Source organism: Lepisosteus oculatus, chromosome 12, assembly GCF_040954835.1.
Source record: "Lepisosteus oculatus isolate fLepOcu1 chromosome 12, fLepOcu1.hap2, whole genome shotgun sequence".
NCBI lineage: Eukaryota > Metazoa > Chordata > Actinopteri > Semionotiformes > Lepisosteidae > Lepisosteus > Lepisosteus oculatus.
In genome coordinates, this window is record NC_090707.1 from 1827939 (window position 1) to 1852845 (window position 24907).

Here is a 24907-nt window from a genome sequence, read left to right on the forward strand (position 1 = left end):
CAAACAGTTAGCCATTCTTAGAACTAAGAGGGATGGAGACCTTTTATTTTTAATGTATTACCTGGAAGGTGTACATGTTCAGATTTTATGGAAAAATATCTTTTTGGAAAAAGAAAAGTAAATCAGATGGAATGGCAAAGCAAACCATTTCAACCATGCTAAAAATAGTTAAAATAACCACATCAAGGAATCAAATAATAAGTGTTACTTTCTTTTTTAAATAATGGTTTCATTTTTAGTTACCCTTGTTAAAACTGTCCTGTGCTCCATAGTGTATGTGCCAGTGTTCCTGCTAATTAATGACTCAGGATTATAATGTAGAACCCTACTGTGGTTACACACCAGTGACAACACCATTCATTTTCCAACTTCACATAATGTAACAACTATTTACATGCAAAACAACAAGTAGATCTGAGGAAGAGGTACAAATTATTTCTGTGTACTGTGCTGAGAAGAGGGAGTTTCCAAAATATTCATCTACTCATCTTCTCTTTTAACTTTAATATATTTGTCTATCCTTTAAATTAATGCTGCTTGAAAGATTGTCTGTGGTTTCCGATCTAATGTGAACACATCATATAACTTACATTTTAAGAATGTGGCTCTTGTAAATTTAAAGTGTAGTCATGAGCTGTGATCAAGCTTATAAAACTGAAAGAAAAAGGTACAGTACATGATTAAAAAACATCAAATCTAGGGAAGTGTAGGAACCTTTAAACAACACAAAAACATAATTTTTATCTTTACAAATACTATATGTTTATCTGAAGAATGTGAATGCAAGTTTAAGTAAATTTAGTTTTAATCAAATAGCGCCCCATCTAGTGCTCAATTTCCATGCCCTATCATGCACATTTTGATAATGTTTTCTGGAGGGTGTTGCAATTAATTTATTCAGAGCTTTTTTTAAAAAAAAATATTAAAATAAACACACTATTTTAATAGTGTGCTTGAGTTATTCACTTGTTGTCCAGATCAATGCTGTGTGATGCAGGTACTTTACATGTGTAGTACTTCTCAGATGCAGCAAAAAAGTACTTTTTCTTTAAAAGTACTTAAATGCTAAGAACAACTAATAAAAAATGCCAATGCCAATTACAAATGACATTCACAAAACACTGATTTTATGGAAGAGTGAATTAATGTGAACTTACAGTACCTGAAACCTAAAATAAAAGTTGGAAATTTCTATACTTTTAATCAGAGAGGACACTGCTGATGTGAAAGAGTGGGAGTTAGAAACCGGCAAGCCTGCTTATACAATAAGTGTGTGGTCTTAGGAAGAAGAAACAGCAGAGAAATGCAGCAAAATATTGACCAGCATAAAAAAATATGCAGAGATTCAATGTTGTGTTAAGAGGGAAAAGGATGTTAATGAGTTTCAAAAGGTTTGTTTTTTCTGTGGCAAGGTAATGTTTAGGAATTCATGACATTCATACTTATAGACATTATTATTCCTTTAAAATGTACTTAAATGTGCAATTCAATCATTTCTTTCCTCTTCCTAAATGCAGATATCTCGCCATAGAAGAAATCTTTCCCAGCACAACCTGATAGACATTACAGCCGGAGAGCAGTCTGTAAGTACTTTCTGATTGTGTTATATTGTTTGCAACAGTAGACTGTCAGTGCAAAATCATGTAAATCCTAAATAATAAGCTGTATGTTGTATTCTTATGTACAGGAGTAATATCTGTAGTGTAATATCTGTAACTCTGTCAAACACCAATGTTATGGCAATTATTGGAATTATGCCTCGTTTCACCACAGCACTAAGGACCTACAAGCAGAGAAAACAGAAGCAAAGCAATAAAAGCACTAAGCTCTGGAGTAACTAAGGTACAAGATTCTTCCCCAATAAGCAAAAGATGCAAGAATTAATTTGATAGATTCAAAAATAATAACTGAAATACATTAGGATCCTATTACAGAAATGCAGTGCATTAAGTTTGTAATTGCAACATTACTTCAGTTTGTTGTACTTACTGTATATTTAAACTGAAATGGTAGTACTGGATAAATCTAGCTAAATATAATATCCCTCATCATTTTCTAATGCCTTTATTTAATTTCTGAAATTTTCAAATGGTATGTATACTTCTTTAAGTGGTTACATATTCAGTTTTCTGTCAGAATATGCCATCAGTATTGTGTCCCAACTCCACAGAACACGTTCGTTAAAAAGAAAGTGGAGGAAGTGTTAGGTTTCGTCACATATGTGAACATATATGCAGTGTCCCACTGTCTCTGGCGTTTTTCATTCTTTGTGCATGAAAAGTTTACTGTTACTGCAAAGATGACTAAAATACAGACATGGAGGGAAATAAAGCAATAGAAAAGGTTCAAACTGAATTTGTAAACAACTATTTCAGATATAACTATTCATTTCAATAATACCCCATCTTCTGTTGATAAGGGAAAATGAACTTATATGAGCATTCAAACTGCAAATCAAATGCGAAATGAAGCTTTCTCTGACAGCTTCTTTAGTAATGTAAGTAATTTACAGTCATGCCCCCAACAGCAGTGTCTAAATGGAAATATGTGAAATAGCTCCGGTTTTTATCTTTCTTTCATGTTTTGGATCCACATACAGAGTGATATGTTTAAATGCCCTTTGTGCTGGGAGCCCTTTGCAAGCAGATGAAAAAATAATGAGTATTTAACAAACTGGACTACCTCAGTTCGCACTGGTTTAGACATCTGGTTGCTACATCAATCAGCTAGCTGCAGAGTGCTTTGGTCAAGCATAGTAATTGCTCACCTACTCTTTGACATTTAATAAGGAGATCATACATGCGATTCTAGAACACTATAAGCTGGATGCTTGGCTGAAGGAAAAATGCACATTTTATTTGTGTCATTGTTATTTACTTTTCCCCAGAATGAATCTGTAAAATATAGTCTAACTAGCTTACATGAAAAAGAATACTCTTGCACAGGCCTGCTGGGGAAATCAAACTTAATTGCTCCTAATGTGACTTTCTCGGTGCTCTTCGTAAATACGTTATAGTTCTTTGGCTACGGTATTAGGAATATACTACTTGTAATGTCTAAGACTACAGCAATTTACTGGAGGTCGGTGAGTTCAGTTGTGTTGAGTACAGCCTTGTAATTGTGCAAGACTCTCTGAAACCATTATACTTTATTTGTTGTCTTTTTGTAAAAATCTGGCTGGTGAACTAAATTTCTTACCCTCGTGCTTTGAATGCATTATTTTACCAATTCATGTAAAGGTTTCCCCTCTTTATTTAGCAGCACCATTCTCCTAACTTTAAAAATCCACCTACCTGCAAATTGTATGGTATTCTGCTGTGATTTTAATTCATACATTTGTTCTCACATTTTTTGGTACAATCATTCAGTATGTTGCAGGGCAAGACCGAATTACCCTTACTTGCAGGTATTGTTGACAAAAGTATCATATTGTGTAAAATTGTATCAGATTGTTTTTTTAATATATTTTTCATCTTTTATTAAACTTCAATGATGTATTAATTTTCACCACACTGCAAAAAGACATATAGTGCATTCATATTTTAATATTATGTGTCTATTCTTATTCTAAGGAGACCATTCATTAATTCTGGTATTGTAAATAATTATTAGACTGGAGAGTTGTTAACACTTAATATGTGTTACTTCTCCTCAAGCTTCACTGCACAGTCCTGTGTGATAATCCTCAGGGGGTCACTGTTCTCTGCCTTTTGCCTTTGGGGCTCCAAGGCATTCCGTGCTGCTATTTCCAAACTCCCTGCAGCAGTACTGCAGGTATTTTTAAAAACCACACCTGAAATTTCACCTGAAATTATAGCTTTAGAACTATATTGATGTTCAGTTTAATTCTGTGCTAAAAAGCAGAAAGTAAAATACAAAATTTGGACTCTGGAGCCTTCTTCAGATATTTTGCACACGCACTCGAGGAACACACAGTTGAAACACTGTGTGTTTTACTTTATGCTATTCAGTGTGGAATTTACAGATTGCACAGTGACATACTGTAACTCCCCACTCAGATCCGCTCATGTTGTAAAAAATATAAGAATACATCCAAGATTTTTTAATTAATGCAGAGCTTATACAAATGGGACACAGTTTTTGTGTCTTACCAAATAAGGTGATACATAATAAGCGGCACACATCTCTTCCAATCCTAACAGTCATTGGAGAGATTGTTCAGAAGCTAAGGTAACATTTTCAGTCTGAAGTTAGTCTGAAACCAAAAATTAAACATATTAAAGTAAATATTTAAATATTTTTTCCTTGTCATCCTTGTTACTCCACATCAAACTGAACAAACCTTCGACTAATCTGTGTTAATTTAACATATGGAAATAGTTTCTTTTGTAGAATATAGCGTATTAATCAGAAGTATAATATAAAGCAAATTACATACATTAGGTACATTTATTTATGGTCACTTACATAAATGATACTTACAGTTTTAATTTTATTGTGACAGCACTGCACTTAAGGCTTTTTGGAAAGGTAATGATTTTGGTTCAAGGTATAAAAGTTAGATGGATGATGAGGCTAAATGTTGCTCTAAAACAAACCCCTTTATCTTGAAAATAAAAATTATAGGCTAAATGTTTAAAATATCTTTGAAATTTTAAACTGAGTCATGTTAATTATTTTTCAAACTGTGCTTGTAAGTGAAAATTCAATGTAGCAGTACTAGTTTTGGATAAGCAAAAACAATACCATCATTAATACTGGAGGTCTTACACAGACCTAGGGAACATGATCTGAACAGTAATGAATGCTTGCACGATGTGAAAGCTGTAAATAAAAGTACATTTACTTATATATAAGTGATATGCTATTTTTGTTTAGGTAAATTATTTCTAGTTAGCATTGCCTGATACATTAGTGCTGATATAATAACGTTTAAAACCATATCAATGTAACAAAAGATATTTTTATAATAAACTTCAAGACAAAAAGTTTTAAATGTATGAAGGAGCTCAACATATACAACTGGAGCCATCACCTCATCAGTCAACAGTCACCCACTACACAGAGATGAGGTTTAGAAGTGAAGATTTACTTCTTCAGTTGACAGTAAAGTTTATCCTTAGTATCAAGAACGTTATGATATAATTAAGGAATACATTTAGGTAGTTCAGAGCCATCACACCAGAGTTAAGACCCCTGTGCTTACAAACAATGCAACAAGGTCTTTAATTACTAATTAGTTTGAAGCAAAAACAGATGAAATATATATATATTTTAAAAATGTAATTTCTAACAACTAAATTTCAACTGAAGTGTTTGAGTCTGTTAATAATAGTACTAATAATAGTATTAAAGCACACTGTAAATAATTGAAATGTGTATTCTATAGCAACATTGACTCATTACCGAACATGATATGTCTGAGATTTTTTTTTCATTTACAGAAAGGCCTGTTAGAAAATGACCAAATATGTATATTTTGTTTCAGAATCCTGGAAAAGGTGAATATTTGAATAAAGCAAAAATAGCAGATGGAGGGAAGAAAACAAGGTAAGCTGCAAAAGGGAGGGAGAGGTGGGAAAATGACCAAAAAACAGAACAGATTTGAAAAATATTTTCCAGTGAGCGCGTTGCCACTGCTCTCTATGTGTGATAAGATATGGGTTGCCCTTTGGTTCTCCATCTGGAGCAACCACATTTTAAAGACCAAAATGCTCTACAATCAAATGTTCCATTAACCTGAAGCCAACAAACCCAAGTGAAATCCACTATACTTCTATACATCATTTTGTCATTTCTACTTATTTTTGTAATGTATTTTTATCTGTTTGTGTTGGTATCTTATTATATATCTGATTGTCTGCTTGATTTCATAAAACTGTTGTTTTAAACTTAAAAATGTTCTTAGCAATGTACTGCAACACAAATACATTGAGACACATCTAGTGCATGTTATTTATTAGCTTTAGCTGTGTTCTTAATTATTAAACCTTTTTTCACTCAAGTATATTTTGAACTTACTTGAGATGTTTCTAAAAAAGAAGATATAGAAAGGGAGATTGAATAGGTACATTAAATGGCAAAGCATAAGGATGTGGAATGTGTTTTATAATCAGAATGTCATACATTATAGTTCAAAAGGCCATATGTTATAATCACAAGACTCTCTCCCAGAATTCCTGTCAGCAGGGACAGGAGGTGACATTCCCAGCTTTCTCTGTGTAGTGTGGATGTAGCTGCCTTTGCTGCAAGACTGAATAGAGGCTTTCAGGAATTCCTTCCACTTTCGTAAAAATCATGAAGTCCTAAATAATGACACAATGGTAGAAATAAAAGGATGAGCTGCTGAAATATTTCTTCTTTTAGGGAAATCTCTGACTTTCGGACTGAAGAAATTTTCTTACATTACGAATTGAGAGATGTTCCTATTGGCTGAGGTTAAATCAAACAGCAGTTAACCTACTAGAATAACACCATGTTCAAGCTCCCACATACTGAACGAATTATATCTGGTGACTTACAAATGTTTTTTGAGAATGTTTGTTGGCACTATGATGTAAAGAATGTGCTAGTGTGCTTTTCCCATATAATGTAAGCACAGTATATTTATGTACTGTTGCAACCGATCATGCACAGTGTTTTAAGCGTTAGCAAAATTAATAACAAAATCATAAGGCAGATATTGTTTTTCAGTAATGCTTTCAGAATTCCTTCTGATACTTGGCAAATTGGTGAGCATTGTTACACACTTCTCAGACTCCGTTTGAAATCTGCTGATTGATGGTTACTAAAGAGCTCTTGAAATTCTGCTCTGCATTTGTTTCAACTGAAAATAAAAATGTTGAAAATTCTTACTGGTAGGCTGGGATGCACTGTAATGCCTTTTGATACAATAAAGAATGAGCACACATCTTAGTTTTGTAGTTTTTCCAAAACAATTGTAATAATCAAAGGAAACATAAAAATGCACATTTTCTCTTTGATGGTCAGTGACTTCATAGTTAAATTAAATACATGTTAGATAATGTCATAGTTTTTATATTTACCAGTGTTGTTTTTTAGATCAGGAAACAGGAGGATCTGGGTGGATCAAGTTATTGCTTCAAAACCTACAGTAATTATCAGTGTGGAATTAGGAATTATTCAGTCAGAATACCTTTTCTTACATGGAGAACTGTGCCGGGATATCAGTGTTACACAAATTATAATCACCAGTAGCCTGTATTGCCTTCAGATCTTGCTCAAAATTATGCTGAACAGAGAAATATTAACAATGTTTCTTGTTTGCAGCAAAAAGTTTGACTGAAAGAGTTGTCATAGAAACAGGAATAATTCCGTGAATTCGAGATCTACTGTACAATGCTATCTAACATCATTCTCTCTGTTTATTTTAAGGTCAATGCTTTTCCATATTGTTCTTTATGTTCAGACCAAATTAACCTCAGTTGACTACTCCACCAATTTGTTTAACCTTGATCCTTTCAGGATCAGAACTGTACAGTAAGCACCAAAATATAAAGATCTTAAAGATGTTGTTCACAAGAATAAAGTGAGGTCTGTGCCTAAAATGTATAAAGAAAAATTATACTTATGGTAAAGCTCTAGTAAAATTTTATCCATTATAATTCTTAATTAATGTAAATGTGTAATGAAAGCTTCTACTTTTCATTTAAATTTGTAGGTGAATTAAAACCGTGCAGACAATCTTTAATCAACATTTTTAGGTGACATTGCTTTTAAACTTAAATGTAATCATTAAACCTTAACTAAATTCAGTTTCTGTTAAATCTGATTAATGCTGTCTGATCAGAAATATGTATTTCCTTAGGGCACAGTTCTCTTCCAGATTACTGACAATGTTATGTTTAAAAGCTTTGAAACAGATTTATTCCTTTTTATGCATATTATCAGGGAAAGGTTCAGGATCTACTGTACTACATGTTTAAGAAATATTATTATTTTCAGATTATCTAATCCTTAATTATATGTTTTATGCTTTTGAAGCAATCCTAGCCTCATCAAAATTTTAACTTTTTCAACAGTCTTCTTTAAACATGAAATCTCAAGATTTCTGTTTGGATGAAAAGATTTATGTTTTACTCCTCTGGTATCTGCATTAGAGAAAATACCATCAATTAACTAGTTATTTTATTTTTGCATTTCTGATGTTAATGTCTGTCTTATCTAGTTGAGAAGTTAAGATGTTATAATCTTTCCCCAATAGCCTTAATCATTGACAGAGAGGGCTTCTGTATTTCTTGAGTGTGGTAACTTTTGTTCATCGTAATCCTGCTACTGAGCAAAGGGAGGTCATGTTTGTCAAATCTGCCGACATGAACACGGAATTTATCAAGCTTAATTTAGAATTAAATATGCATATGATTTTGAACTGCAAATCTCATAAAGGGCAGGGTAAACAAGTATGAAATTAACTATCTTTTTGTACGTGTTCATAAGTGATATGAAATAGAGTGCATTTACTGTATTCTGAACAGCTAGCATCCCACTAGTGTATAACTGTCTTCTGGCATAACCCAGCTACAGTAGGTGACACACAGTGATTCCTCTGCACAGAGCATTTTCTTCCTATCTCTTGGGTTTGTCTCTCTTTCTATCACTTTCCTCTTAGCCTGTTTAGAAAACCTCCAGTAGCTATTCCTTATATGAGGGCTTGTCAGACATCACCTACATATTTCTGATTTGAACATCAACATACAGTTCTGTATGACAGTTGAATTTTACCTTTGAATTCATTTTTGTTTTTTGTAGGAAGAACTGGACTACTACATGGGTTGTCCTTGATGGCAGCAAGTTGTTATTTTACAAAGACAGTAAGCAACAAGCTGTGACAAATTTGGTAGGTATTGTCTTTGTGTTTCTTCTTCCTTCAGTTTCTTCTTTTTGATGACTTATATTTTGGCAGGGGAAAGACATGGGAAATATTACAGTGAATAACAGAATATGTAAGCTGAAGTATTTATTTTAAGAAATATGCAGACATTTTTTTAAACATTTAAAATATATGCCCAGGTGCAAGCAGCACCTTTCTAAGTATTGAAATGTATACATTTGTTGTGTTTTTTAAGCCACCAGCTGCTTCTCTGAACTTTAGCAATCATTCCATACTCTGTATTTAGATGGTTCCTTTTGTTGAAAAGTGGTCCATATTGCATACCACCAGTAAGCAATGCAGATTAGTTAGAATTCAGTCAAAAGAAGCTTATATCCTGCTGAGCGCAGTTACCTTGTTTACTGTACTTACTGTATTTACTGTATTGACAAAAACAAGTGAAGAAATGGTAAATTAACACAGCAATGGGTCAAAGAGTACTTTACATTGCTTGGAATAGTGGTAAAAAACATGCATTCAAAGAACCAATTGCACTGAAAATCCAAGATCTCAGTAAAAAGTTGTTGATTTGTATTTTATCTGAACAACTAAGATACTTAACTCAATAAAAGCTAAAACACATCTTCTTTTTTAATGTGGGACTATAGTGATATTACTCATCTGACTCCGATCCTCAGAAATATGCCAATGACACCACTGATACAGTTATTTTGCTGTTTTATTAAGTATGCCCTACAGTCATTTAGTAATTTTGTTACAGTCCTGTGTTATTTTGGGCTGTGATTTTTAAAATATGATTTTCTGTTTCTCTTGATTTCTTGGATGGTACTGTTTATTTTACACAGCTTTATTATTTACTGTTTTTGTTGGTAATGAATATGTGAAGCCAGTATAAAGTATATACAGATTGTACAGAAGTATAAAAAGTTACCTACTGGTTATTGAAGGGAATAGATTAAACGATAATTAAAAATAAATTACACATGTATCTGAAACAGAAGGAAATGTTTCATATTAGAAACAAGTTAGATAATATTAGCATAAGTAACATTAAGAATTAATTGCTAAGAGGAATGTTTCAAAAAAAAAAATCCTCTCCACACAATGAAAACAATTATAAATATGCAAGGCCGACTTGAACACTTGACTTTGTTGTTGAAGTAGTCCTGTGCAGGTTTCTGTTCAAACACTCTGCCTTCCTCTCACCGTCACTAATGATCAGACAAGCCTGAGCTGGGTCAGGTCTACAGTATGTCCTGCCTCTAGAAGGCTTGCCCATACATCTCCTTGAACTGGAATCACATCCAGAACCTTCCAGTGGGCTCTTCCTGCTGCTTTATTTGCTTAATTAATTGATCAATTGATTTTTTTTGTATCTTGTTATGGAGACATAGCCTCTGTATTGGGTTTGAGTGGATGATCAATGAGGTTGATCGGGGACGATCAGACATGCACTACAGTGTTATTTTTAGTGCTACAAGAGGCAATTGGAAATCGGACCACGGATGTTTTTAGTGTGATAAATGTCACACACAAAATAATAAAAAAACTCTAAACTAAAGAACTAAACTAATTAAAAATTACTACAAATGCTATGTATAAATAAGCTATGTGAAAAATCTTTATACTTAAGATATATATCTTTATATGAAAGAGTTTCATTATACTAAAGTTCATTGATATTTCTGTAACAACAGTATTCTCAGTGATGCATAAAAAATATGCAAGCCTTACTTTGTGTCTGTGTCCGAAATACACTATAAAACCACAACAGAATCCAGTTGGAAAAAACATTCTTATGCACCTTAGACCCTCACTGAGGGACCTTAGGAGAATGCCCATAGCAAGCCAGCAATCAGACAAGAGAAGGCAGTGCTCTTGGGGCTAGGCCATGGGAACATTCCCAGGAAGAGAGAAGGCCGGAAACTGATTTTATGTGAGAAATTAGCAATGTGCAGTAGACTTAGACAGGCCAGATTTTATCAAACTGTGTTGGATTTTGTAATTTCCAAGAGAGATGAATGATTAACGATTCAGTGTTTATTGTCTATAACCCTATGTTACAGGTTTAAGAGTTATATGTCATTCATTAGCAGAGCAGTATAACTTGACATGCAGTATATTTACTGTTTCCCTTGACCCCTCAGTTAACTATTATTTCCTATTCAGAAGTAATATTCTGGTTTTGATGAAACTACAGCTGGTAGAGTACATGTTGCAAAATTGTCAAATTAATAGTATTTGCTGTAGCATCATTGTAACCAATTTAGCCAAGTAACAGAATTACTGTATACTGTATCTGTACCCCAAAGGCCTGAACAAAATCATTACCTGTATGTGGTAAACCGCTCCTGGTAATACTTTTTTTAAAAATGCTGTTTAGAACGAAATCTTCCTTAAATGCTTCTGTAAAAACAAGACACTGATGTAAAGCTGCGAGAAAAATTGTTCATCCTGATCCTGGGGGTATGTGCAGAAAAAATGATTGTGACAGACCTGGAGATACTCAAATAGAAAATAACCTAGTGAGGCAGCAGAGCTCACCTTGTAGCGAAAACACAAAAAAGCTCACCTCTGCAGGCAGAGAAGCAAGAAAAGCAAGCCTCGAAGCTGTCCTCTGTGACATTGTCATTAGAATGGGGCAGAGTCTGACAGTCCTTCCCCCTCAACCTCCCTGCTGCGTGGAGCTGTCAGGGGTGGGTCAGACCTGCCAGGCTGCATCTGTGTGACAGGCGGCTGGGAAGGTGCACTCCAAGCTGGCATCACAATCAATAACTTCTCTCGGATCGGACAATGGAGGAAAATCTTTTATAGTTCTTGCCACTGTGGTTTCAGGGGAAATGTTGTCACCTATCACAGAATATATGCTTGCTGGAAAGATAGCTCAAAAAAACTCACATACTGTATATAACATTTACAACCAGTTTGACTCTGGCAAAGTCATGCTTTCCTGCATAAAATCAGGCAGAGGTTGACTTGCCAAGTGCATGAATATCCTGAAAGGTTTAGCTGGATGTGTTATGGGAACTATGAGTTGTGAAAAGGTGGGGGGGGGCAATATTGGGTCCTGATACATTTACTGTTAAAAGCTCCATTGAAACAGAGATCCATTACAGAGAACTGCTGGCTTCCAGAAAGAGAGAAAATAAACCTTAGTGTTTGCGAAGTCTGTATTCCTGGCACATATATGTGATGTTTGCCAGAATAAACAGACATAATAAGTGTGTAACTGATTTCCTTTTCTTGTAAAACGAGAGAATGTCAATGTTCAACACTAAACCACCAATCAATACTGGACATTTACAGCTTGATTTTCAAAAGGTTCATCCCTTAGTCTTTAATTGGTGTTTGTAAGTGAAATTTCTTGAGAGCTATACGAGATTTTTTATTGCATTTTCATGTAAATCATGTGAAATCAAGAAGGACAATGAGAGTAGGAAGCACATTACAGTAATGTTTTTTTAATGTAAGATATATTTTTGTAAGTCATTCTAAAGCAGCTAACCAGAGACTGAAAAAAATCTAATAAGCTCTAAAATCTTGTGTGGATGATTCATTTAAATTGACCACAGCCACTTATGTCACTTCCAATGTAAGAGGAAAATGCCTTGTTAAACAGGCTGGGCAGTTTGAAGTAATGAAGATGCTCTGATAGTTGTCTTCATTCAAGGTGTCATAGTGGGTCTCAAAAACTCACATCCACAATAGCTTAATAATACAGTAAATACTTTATTCGATATGATTGGGAGACAGAAGATAGACCACCAGTGCAATATACAGTACTAGTAATTTAATGCACAATACTTTTTTCTTTAACAGTAAAGAAAGTTCCAATGCACCTTTAAAGAACTCAAATGTTTAAGCAATCTATAGCAATGTCTAGCTATTGGATCGATGTTGAAAGAACTTTATAAATAGGAAATCTCACTTTATAAGAGCATTTTAAAATCTTGCATTTCATTCATTCTAGTTAAATAGCTTTTTTTAGACTTCAGTCAGAGGAATAATGAGGCATCAGAAAGCTCCTACTCTAATAATACATTCTACTACTGTAGGTATCCTAAACGATAAAAAAGAACACATGAGGTAGCAGCATGGAAATAACTTGGTGGAAAAGTTCAAATTTAATATAATATGAATTAACTCATTTACATCTTGTTTTATTAAATTGTGCAGTAAAATAACTGTGCTGTACAATAACAGATTTGAGTTCAGAGTCTGAAAAAGCAATCAAGATATTCACAGGTCTACTGTACTTAAATTGAAGTGAAACATTTTAATCTGTCCAGCTCTTCTGAAAGCAGGGTGGTGGTGTGTGTGTGGAGTGGGGGTCAGGGCGGGGTGGGCTGCATCGATGAGCTTGAGCTGCTGCCAATGAAGCTTGACAAAATTATCAAAGCAATTCCATATTGATCTTTCATGAACAAGAGGTCTAAATGGCACATGTTTAAATTCACTTAAACCTTGTTCATTATGGGGACCAAGGACCATGAACAGAGTGTCAGACTGAGGTCTGTGGTGGCATGCTCATTTAGAAAACATTCTCTTCCTCATGAGCACAGAAGAGGGAGCATCAGTCAATGCTCCAACAGTTGAAAATGTAGTGGTCCCTCATAAGCTTCTTATGATGGTCGAAAAACCCAAGATAAATAAACAACCTACCACCCCCCCCCCCCCCCCCCATTGTGGAAGAAGTGAAAACATTCATTGCTTATGGCCCTATAACTGTCCTTCTTAGTTGCTCCTGTAGCTGCCATAGTAGTTATTTCATAGCTATTTGGCATTAAAGGTTCACAAATCGATAGAAGGGTTTCAGTAAATTTAAGAAAAGGAGAATAATGTTTTCAGCCACTAGAAATAATAATAGCACATGCACTTCATGACCAAACATTTAGGACACCACCATGTGTGGTGAGACTGAGGAGAAAGGTACCATAGAGTAGATTGAGACACTTTATGGGGTCCCAGGGTGTCGAGGGCTGTTGTAGTGCAGTAGATGGAGTCTGGGAAAAAACTGAGGCAGCAATACAATCCCAAACAGCTAGTCTACTTACTGTAAATTGTTCTCCGCCCCATTCAGACTGTAGCCTGAAAGGCACACCAAAAACTGACCTCATGGATATTTGCAGAAGGTGTCTCGTTCCATCTACTGTATAATACTTAATTAAGGTGTAAACGGCTGGCTAATTATCCATGTACTACAGCATTTAAGGTATTCTTGCAATTCCTAAAGATGTTTCCAAAGTGACTGGAGAATCCAGTAGGAAAAGATCCACTATCATGCTGCACCCTACCATGATGCCGATAATGTGTATAGGCTTTGCATACACATGTGCACAAAGAGTTAGAAAGACAGGCACAGCATTTCAATTAATATGAACAAAATTCCAGTTGATAAGACTCTATCAAATAAAGGCCTCACAAACTAGGTTAAAGAAAAACACACTGCAGATTCAGTTGAGATTTATGGAGAATCTGGGTGAAATGTAAATTGCTTAAGGACTGAGCAAAAAAAAAAAATAGGACTGTTTATGTTAAAATAAACAAAACCAGCATTCTTCCCACGAAACTTAGGACACCAGGTAGTGTACATAACAAAGTCTTACTATTATAAATCAATTTGTAAGTTTATTTAAACTGTTTATAACCTTAATCTAATATTAATTAGACAGCAGTATATTTTCTTTAGGAACTGTTATACTTGTCAAGTTTATAAATGTGAGTCATGGAATCCCAGTTTTTTTATAGTTACATTGCCATTACTCTACATGTGAAGTACAATCAAAAACATAACTTTCACAACATTATAGTACTAACAGTATACTGTAGATGAACATGGGTTTTTGCTAATGTCAAATTTTGACTGCCTAATTTACTGTTAGTCTCTGCTGCCATTGTTAAGACAGAATACGAAATTCTGTTTTATTGGTTTATCATTTTTGTACAGAAAAAGCATTTTATCTGTATGTCTAGAGCAGAAAAGTGGAGATCCTAACCTCTACATGGTCAGCTTATTTAACACATTCCAAAGGCATAGCCATAGTTATACTTGCAAAATGCTGAAAATGCAATGATTAACATAACCGCTATACTTGGTTTTACTTGACCAAAAAACAGTAGATCACTCTCATAGTCACTTTTACCTTGACTAAAGGTAGATTGTGTTTATTGTTTGAGTAAAAAAAAACAGTAAAATACAGTGTTTCCATAAATGCTGAATGCTAAATTAACATAGACAAGAAACAGCTGAGCTTTTTTGTACTGTATGTATACAGAGTTTATATGGAAAAAAATTATTTATGTTGAAAAAGAAGCAGATTTCACAACCTTTTCTTTTGGTGTTTATTTAAATGTAAAATATTTCTCTGAGCCTCCAAGCAGTTCTGAGTATTCAAGTGTGATTATAAATCTTCAAAAGAAAGGTCATTGCTTTTCAACAGCATGTAGTCCTAAGTGAATTAAATTTAGAATTATATAAAGTATAGAATGTTTTTGATTTAAACATTGTGGAATTTGCTGAGGATTTGTTCTTTTGATTCATTTACATTGGTAGTGATATTGATTAGTGGGTTTGAAATACCTTAAGAAGCTTCCATGAAATGCAGAACATATGACCAGTTTCAGTAGGTTTCTCATGTAACACATGTTTAAAGCAGTCCTTTCAAATTTGGCAATTTAAATAATTATCACTTTATCTATCAAAATCCTCTCTGTCAACAAGGGTTTGTGATTTCTAGCATGCTTGTGGTTTTGGAACGTATGGTTGTCTGTGTTTTGTGAAACCACATTCCTAGTGATTTCTCTGGAATTTGTTGGATTGTACACTTAACTGGAGATTTACCTTCAAAGAGTTGGTCCCTTTGTGCAGAAGGACCATACCCACTTTGTTCATTGATGGCATATGTGCATGTTGATTTCACTTACTGCCCTATTGTAAAAAGCCCAGTGTATTTTATTTCTCATTTATTTGTCTGTTTTTAAAAAGATAAATATGTTTCAACCCACAAGTGAAGCAGAAGGAATGAGGGATGGTTGGGCTTTGTTCCTATTTTTTTCCCCTTTACCCTATATCCTACCACCCATCCCTGAACTGAATTTGTGCAAGGCCACTTTCTTTATGCAGACTTGCTCGTTTTTCTAGCAGTCAGACAGAAAGGCGAGTCTGCGCCAGAGTCTGTTCTCAGCCTGGCTGTGGACTTCATGATTGTAAAGCAACAGCAATAATTTCATTGAAAATATTAAGATAGAATATTTGTTTCTATAACTTAACCATCCCTTAGTTGTTTGTGTGTTTCTGAAGACGGGATGGGAAATACTGATTGCTTGAAAGCAAATGATTGAAAATAACTGTTTGTCCATTTGTATTGTGCCCTTATATCCTATGATTGGCATTAATTATTCAGGGAAAAGTCTTGGTCGATGTTTATCTGACCAATATTTCCTGGTATTTGGATTTAATAGAAATGAGGACAAAATAGGGTAAACAACGGAACAGAAAGACACCTGAGCGGTTTTGTTTCCTGAATTTTAAACTGTGTCCTGTAATCAGAATTTGCATTGCAGTAACCCCAGAAGAAAAGCCTGAAAAAAAGCAGTAATGGAATCTTCTGTAATTCCTTTTTAGTTAAAAAACGATTTCAGAACAGGGCTTTATTGTTTGCTGAATGAAATTATTTGCTTCCCAGTGCAGATCTCACACTCTAATATGTTATTTGAGTAAAACTCAGGAAACTTTCATTTCAGGGAAAATTAATATGCAGCCGACATAATTAAGAAACTATGTTCAAATTCCAAATTAATTTTACCTTAATAACATGCAAAGAAATCAAGAAGGCAAACTAGGATTTTTTTTTTCTGGAGTTTTTCCCTTATTAGTTAAAACACCAGAGAATGTACACGGTGTTCATTTTTCCTGTGTTTTTTTTATAAACTTGGGAAGATAATTATTTTTCACACTATGTGTTTGTTAATATTTGTGACAGTCTAATCTAATTTCTGTTCCTTTTTTACTCACACGTAAGTTATTAAAGTCACTGAGTTTGTTCCTTCTGTCAGAAACCAGGATGCAAACCGGAAAGTGTTGACCTCTACGGAGCGAGGATTGAATGGGCAGCAGACAAGTCCAGTCGAAAGAACGTCTTTCTGGTAGGGGGCAGTGAATGCTTACATTTTCTACATGTACAGTATAAGCCAATTCCAACGCATTTCATGTCTGTGAGTTTTCTGTGAAAACTTTGGTGCCTGCTCCTATCCATCCACTATGAAAACGTTATTTATTCCTGGCGAGTGTCCTGGCAACTCGAAGCCTACAGTCCATTGATAAAGTACAGGGTACAAAGTTGGGCTGCAGTCTGCATGAAAAAAAAAGTACTTTTGTAAGGTACACACACACAACTAGGCAAGCACACACAAGCACACAGTGACACCAGTTAGCCTGTCCACCATGATTTTCTGAAGTGTGAGGAACACAGAAAAGCCAAGCAGCCACAGGGAGACCTAGCATTGTGGAGTTATCATACTCCACACTGAAGTTTCCTCCTGTCTGATGTTGATCCCTGGGCCGAAGAGTTACAAGGCAATGGTTCTAACCTCCATGCAAAGCTATCTCCCCGGCAATAGATGTATATTTATCAACCTGTGTATCTCTGCTTACTTCAGAGATATCCCCTTATTGATTAGTGAAGTAATTCAGATTCAATTTGATCAACATGTATACATTTGAACATGCACACATACAGTAGGTAACAATGTAATTCCTGTCTAAGTTAATCTTCATGACATTTATTCAACTGTTTTGAGGGCACTTTATTGATTTAATAATAAACTATAATTTCTGTTAGAGAAGAAATTGTTTCTTCTCTTCAAATGATCTGGTTTTGTTGAAACTCAACCCCCCAAAAGCCTAACACTTAAACAGGAATCAACCCACCGCATCTGGTTGTGTGACACTGGCATGTCCAATATTGTTTTTTTGTTACAGAATTCATTTTAAAACCGGGCCAGCTTTAATGAATATCGTTTCTTGCTGCATGCTGAAAAATGGCCTGTGCCCAAGTGGAGTGGTCTTCCTGTTTATTTCTACCGCAGATCAGGTTTACAGCAGGTCAGGCCTCACGGCTCCAGCCAGAGATGTGGAAACACTGATTTCAAGTGCCAAAGGAAAAGTGTATATTTTGTTTAAGAGGGATGTCACAGACCCTTATAATTAACAAAAGTCAATCTTTCAAAATCTTGGACCCTTTTTTTATAGACTAGTAATGGCAAGACAGTTTTTTTTCATTTCCACTGATGTTTGTGCTGTAGCACTATAATTCTGTCGCACTCTTATGCCACTTCAGTTGCAATAAGTGCTTTGAAACAAATCGCAATGAAGTATAGTTACAGTATAACATAGTATAACCTAGGTTCTGCTTGAAGTACTATATATACAGTATAGGAACAAGTAATAGGTTTATTTCATGTTGAAAAAAAGAAGAAAGAAAACACAATGTTTCGGCCGTGGAGCCTTCTTCACACCTGTGTTTTCTTTCTTCTTTTTTTCAGCATGGAATAAGCCTATTACTTGTTCCTTTGGAGCCTACGCATGGTGATGCAGCTACCCACGTGAACTACTATATATATATACTGGTTATTTTACAGTACTTTTAATTTGAAGTAGATTAATGGACATTATTTTGTGTTGATATTTCACACTAACAACAAAAATGATGTAGCTGTTGTGGGTGTTTGATGTTTTGCATTCATCTTGGGTAACTTGAAAGTTATTAAAAAGTGTAATTTATATCATATACAGTACATTAGGCACACAGTAGACAGATGCTAAACAACAAAGTCAGTCCAATACAAGTTAGCATTTAGTGTGTGAGTGCACTGTATATGTTTCAGGTGCTCCTCGGAGGAACACTTTTAGAATGTAATTAAATAAATTGATAAGTTAAGATATCTTATATATGTAGTATATGTTTTTTTAATAACATATTATTACACAAGCCTGCATAAGTAAAACGGCACCCACAGTAAGAAGGTAGACATACGGTACGCTTCTTAGGCCAGTATCACGAGGAACCCACACCTCTTTACAGGAAATGTCGAACATACAGTATCTGAGAGAGAAAGTTTGCTGTTATTGTCGGGAATGAATAAGCACCAGGACAGTTTTTAAAAAAAAAGAAAGAAAGAAAGCACGCCATGTCAGTACACATGGTGGGCCATTTTGAGTCTGTTAGGTTTTGAAAGTTTCTCTAGGCTGCTTCTGCTCTTTGACCACTAGTTGTATCCTAAAGGCCAGGCCGACATGCACGAGGAGAGGGTTCTGCCCGCTGTAGGGTTTTACTCCTAGGAACAATGCCAAGGTCAGGAGGTCAGGAGTCCTAAAAGCAAACACTAACCTACTTACACACACTGTGTCCTTAGTGAGAGCTCCAGAGGAAACTCCAGTGTTTTAATAACATCATCATGGGAAATATGGCAAGCACTGGTAACCATTCCTAGTGCAACTATTTTCTTGTGCAGGCTGTACAGTTGTATATGCCCTTTTTCTTTGTGTGATCAAAATTACAATGCTCTTTTGCTTTTGACCTTACCTTCTCTTCAGGCTCACTAACTATCAATCCTACACTATCTGCTTCATTTCAGAAATGCGTTTGATTATAAGTACTGTATGTTAAGGGTGGCCATTCCTACCTTGTCTTACAAATGTTGTCCCTTTTCCTGTTTCTTTTTAAAAAGAGAGATATGACTGTAAGTGCATTTATCTGATTGGCTGCAATGCTTAATAAAAGAGCTGAATTAATACAGGATACAGTACAGAATAGTTTCATTGCTAAAATGCTGCAGTAAGAGGGAGACCAGCAGTAGCTGGTTTAGCTCCTGTAGTTAATAAGATGATAAAAAAGATAAAAAGGGAGGCTTAGCAAGAATGTGCAAGAGCCAAAGGTCCTCTCTGTCAGTTTATATAGGCACTAAACTGAATTTATTTTATGTTCGGTGGTTTAAAACTATTCTATCAAAAATCTGATCTTGCAATACAAAAGCAATCAGTTTAGGTACAGTACTTATCTAGCTATACTCAGGAGAAAATCAACACATCTGCTTGAAATGACTGTGGAAAGCAAAGCACAGTGAAAAAGAAGTGTAGGCTGGAGCAAGAATCAACATTTGACTTTAAGGGTTGATGTCACACCAGTTCTAGAGAAAGCAGAAAGCAGACTATGGGTAAAACAGTAAAAACCAAGAATCCACCGACACATCAGGAGAATCGTAACCAGAAAGATTAAAACAAATACAGGAGGCAATTACACTTCAATACAAAATATATAACGATAAACACTTATACTGTATTTATGACTGCTTTTCAAGAGACAGCACTGTATAACAGCACTCACTTAATACACACAACTAAAAAGAGATATAAAAATTGAAACGTAATGCCTCCATTGCCTTTTTTTAGTGAGCACTACAGGCTGGCACTTTAATGTCTTCTATGGTTTGTGGATAAGACATGTCTGAATCCACAGGTCTAAGGATGAGAGGACTAGACCTGTATAATATAGAAATGCATATACTATGCATGGTACAGTATATAAATACTGTATATGTTTTCAGCAGGAAAACCTAAAATGCACTGAATTTAAAAGGGATTCAGAGTGATTCAGGAGTAATGTGTTGCTGCAGATTAAATAGCCCATGATCTGTAAAAGTCTGAGCATGCTGAAGCCCGGTTTCAGGAGGTTTTGCAGGAATCTAATCTTGATAAAATGAAGGCAAGTACAGTAACAATATTTTAGCTATAGTTAGTCTTTAACTGAGCATAGTGAAAAACAGATTGCATTGAAATGTTGTAAGAACGCTCTTTTAAAGACAAATCAGGGTCAAACATCTTTGGGATTCTGAAGTGTGAATTTTTTTTTCCCCATAAATGCCCTTTACAGTTTTTTTTTTCTGTCCAGGGTGTTATATTTTTGGCTCTTGGAGAACATAAAGGTGCTTTTACAATGTTAAGTACTAGTATATTGTATTTCGGAGTCTTATACTGTATCTGTAAATATGAAGAAAGAACAGTTGGGGGAATGAGATTCTGTTTTCTAAAAGTACTCTGTAACAGTTCAAACTGTTGCTCTGCTCATCCGCAATGCTGGCTTTTTCCTAGAATAAAAAAAGGAAACTATGAATATTAAGGGAGCTTCCAGATCTCATAACATGCTTAAGACTTCATTGCTGTTGAGTGGTGTTTTACTGTTCAGTATTTTGACTGAAATCTTAACGCAATGAGGATTAAAGGGATTACAACATAATCTTAAATAATCCAAAGTTCCTTGGACAGAGAAATGCGTGTAATAACTATATAAACCCATCCTGGGGTCTGACAACATTGTCAGTCAATGGTAGGATTAAAATTAGTGTAAAAGTTCTTACTAATACCATATATTTTGTGAGCACAGAAGCAATTTGTATTTTAAGAGACATACCTCTTAGAGTGCTGGCCAGCTACTGAAGGGCAAAGCTCTTACAGATGATGGATCGATGGCCCTAAGAAGATTTATATTTTTAATTTTTGTTTTTGATCAATGTCTCATGCTTTCATTATAAAATGTCATGCCTTTGAATTTTTAAGTTTTGACTGTCTTTGCTTGTGTGTATTTTCAGACATGTCCAAAACTTTCTTAATGAATAATTTGGAAAAAGAAATCCAAATTTCCTGGATTTTTTTAAGGATTAAAAAAATAATTATTATAAGGATAAATTTTATAACAGCTTTTAACAAAGTTTTCATACAACCTAAAATAAAATAAGTCATTAAAACCTTTTTAGAATCGAATGGGAACTTGTGATGGGATAAATGTAGGATATTATTATATTTATATATACTGCATATTATTTAAGGTGTCCTAAATTAAAAGCATCAATCTGGAAGTGAATGTACAGTACCATAATTTTATTTTACTTGTGTTGGGATGAAATGTCCTTATTGCATTGTAAATGTATACTGTAGGTATGATAAGTTAGGCTAATTTGTATACATGATTTCAGTTTGTTGTTTATCCTTTTTTTCCATTGTTTCATTGGTTCATTCATTCTGTACTGAGGATATTATACTATAGATTATATACAACTGTCCTTTTCTATTCCTTAATTCCTATACATTTTATTACTCCAAAAATTATCTTTTGTACCATATTTACTTAAAATTATGTAAGTGATGTTATGTACAAAAAACTGTTTTACTTAGTTTAACTGTTACAAATTATCTTTAAAATAAAATACTCAGATGAACAAAATGCAAGACAAACATTTAAAACATGATAAAAACATGAATAAATACATCTACTGTACCATTTGATCATTAAAACAGAATCTGAATATTTATTTCTTTAGTTATTATTATTTCTGTGTTATGAGTTATACATACTGTATTACATCACTAAACATACAGTAGTGTGTACAGTATATGATAATTATTATGTATTTCCTTGTTCTTTAAATTGGATTTATCTTCCAATGATTAATAATCCTATTACAATTATGTTCAAAAACATCAGTGTTTTCTATACTAGAAGACTGCCTATTAAGTTTTGAGTGTACTGCATTTCTTAAATTTCCGTAATTAGTGAGAGTAGTTAATAGTTTTATAGTTTATTTAGTTTCACTGAGTTCTAGATTTGTTTTATTTTCAGAGGAACATTTTGAATACATCTGAAGGAGACACGAGTTTACCACCACACTTTATTTGCAGAATTCATAATAGTTTTTATTTAAGAAAGTTGGATTTATTGAAAGACCTGTAACAGGAATGAAAAAAGTATATATTTTAGTTTCCATGACAACGTTCTGTTTGTACATATCCACATTGCATATAAACAGCATCATGTGATCTAGATTTCCAGTTTCCAGAAGCAGAACTATTTATGCTTTTAACTGAACAAGTTTCTAAATATTACCCAAGCTAGGAGGTAATGTACAGTATAAGGAATGCTTTGTGTTATTCACCAGTGGGAATGGGGCTAAACATAGTAAATCATGGGATTTCTTGTTATTTTCACACTTTATTTTTCATTAATTAATAATGTACAAATGTTGCAGACGTCTGTGTGTTGCAGACATATACTATTATAAAATATTTGTTTTTGTATATCTGTGCAATTCCCTTTCTCTGAGGGCATAATTAAGTGGAATACAGATACCATGAAAAAATGCTTACAAAACTAAAGATCTGGTTTGGATGTGGTTTATAGACTAAACAGTACATTACAAACTAAGACTTACATTGTGATGAAAGCTTAAAAAGGCCTCTGATTACTTGCTGTGAAACAAGTCACAGTGCTGCCATCTGGTGTTCATCTCTTCAATAGCATTTTAGTGTACTGATTTGTTTAAAAATGTATTTTTAGGTCATTTTAAATATCTCTTACTGCTTTTAGAGAGAATGACTTTTTTTGAGGGAATGAACATTTAAGGTCAATTTTTGAAAATGGTTTATTTTCCTGTGCCATTGCTGCGGTTTTAATGAGATGTAGCTCATGGGAATTTCCTCGGTGGAATGTTATTAATGTTTGAGAAATGTGCACCTTCTAAGTGGTATAAAAGCAGGAAAACTCTGTCAAACACTTTAACTGAAGTGAATTCCCAAGATTGGAAAAAACAACTGTTGGGGTGGAGAAAGCAGGACAGAAAGGTTTACTTTAGGATGTGAGTGGGAGCTGATGAGCAGGCTTTTCACCGAGAGCTGCAAGAATGTTATCTACAGTCATAGTACGAAGAAAAACCTGTATATTTTCCATTTTTAATTCATGGGAACCAACAGACAGGCTGGAATGATAAGAAAAAATCTGATGAGAATTCTTGTGAATCATTGTGATTCAGCCCCTCAGAGATGGGCCTGTGTTTCAAACATCTCCAGCACATTTCCAAGAAAAGAGGGTGTGATCAATTCACATGTATTGTCTTCTTCTCACTACTTTAAATATACTGTATGTAGTTCAGACTCATAAAAGCTACTCTTACGAACAAAATAATTAACCCTTGTCTTATCAGCAAAACTATCACTAATTTTTATTGCCTTTTACAATACATTCTAAATGCAGTAGAAAGGTTAGAAATACAGTATGAATTCAGTAGAAATAAAAAAACAGTATTTTGTTTTACAAAGCCCAAAATCTAAATTTTAGCTTAAAGGTGTATTTATTGCAATTATTTCACAGTTAAAATTATCGTGTAGACAGAATAAGCAGAACTGCCTTTTCAAGCCAATATGATAATGTTCTGTGTCAAAGCATAAAATATTCAGAGCTAGAAAAACCATATTAAGAGTGTCATTTATGTTACATTTAATTTAAACTAGCATTAAAAGTTAAAACCTTTTAGACAAGGTTTCCATTACTAGAACCGTTGATGTGCCCCGAAGGCCATCTTGAACTCCATTAGCTATCATGTAATGTAAATTAAATTAAGCATTTCCAAAAGTATAAAAATTAACCCATACTGTAGTTGGGACTCATAAAATATAGTAGTGCAAAATAGTGTATTTTAAAATTAATCTAAAAAGGAAATTCAAAAAGAAAATGGGTTAAATTTGCAACTAAATTTATAAAATGGCTGTTTTGCCTAAGTGACCTGAACTGTTGTATTGAATTCTTTTTTACTTTAATTTTTACTATGAAAGATGACCATTGTGCACTGAGAAATTAAAGTATTTCTGTTCTCATTGTGTTTTCATAGTGTGGGATGAGAATGTCCTAATGATTTTATGTGGGAAAGTTATTGGGAGATGTTCCAGTTCTAACACATGGATTATTCTTTTTTTTAAATAAAATCTGTCAGCAACAATATCGGCATCATAAGTGTAAAGCTGATTTAGAATATGTTAATATCAATTAAGTTTTGTTTATGGTATTGTTTACTAAATATAATACAATTCTATTGGCATTCTTGTTTTATAGGTGTTATTTGGCAAAGGAAAATATTTATTTCTAACACAAAATAAAAAAAAAATAGTATAATCTTAGCCTGTACATTTGGATAACTTATTTGAAATTAATTCATGGAGTGTGAAACTTGGAGTTCAGTACTCACTGTAAACTACTAATTATTCACTATTAC

At 34.1% G+C, this 24907-nt stretch overlaps 1 protein-coding gene across 1 annotated transcript in view; it reads left to right on the plus strand.

Annotated features, from left to right (window-relative positions):
• arhgap15 (Rho GTPase activating protein 15) overlaps positions 1 to 24907 on the plus strand; it is a 193595-nt gene that overhangs the window by 22160 nt on the left and 146528 nt on the right. Inside the window, exons 3-6 of the mRNA XM_015358384.2 lie at positions 1518 to 1583; positions 5450 to 5511; positions 8731 to 8818; positions 16868 to 16957. Of these exons, the coding sequence (XP_015213870.2) occupies positions 1518 to 1583; positions 5450 to 5511; positions 8731 to 8818; positions 16868 to 16957 (306 nt within the window). The remainder of the gene's footprint in view (positions 1 to 1517; positions 1584 to 5449; positions 5512 to 8730; positions 8819 to 16867; positions 16958 to 24907) is intronic.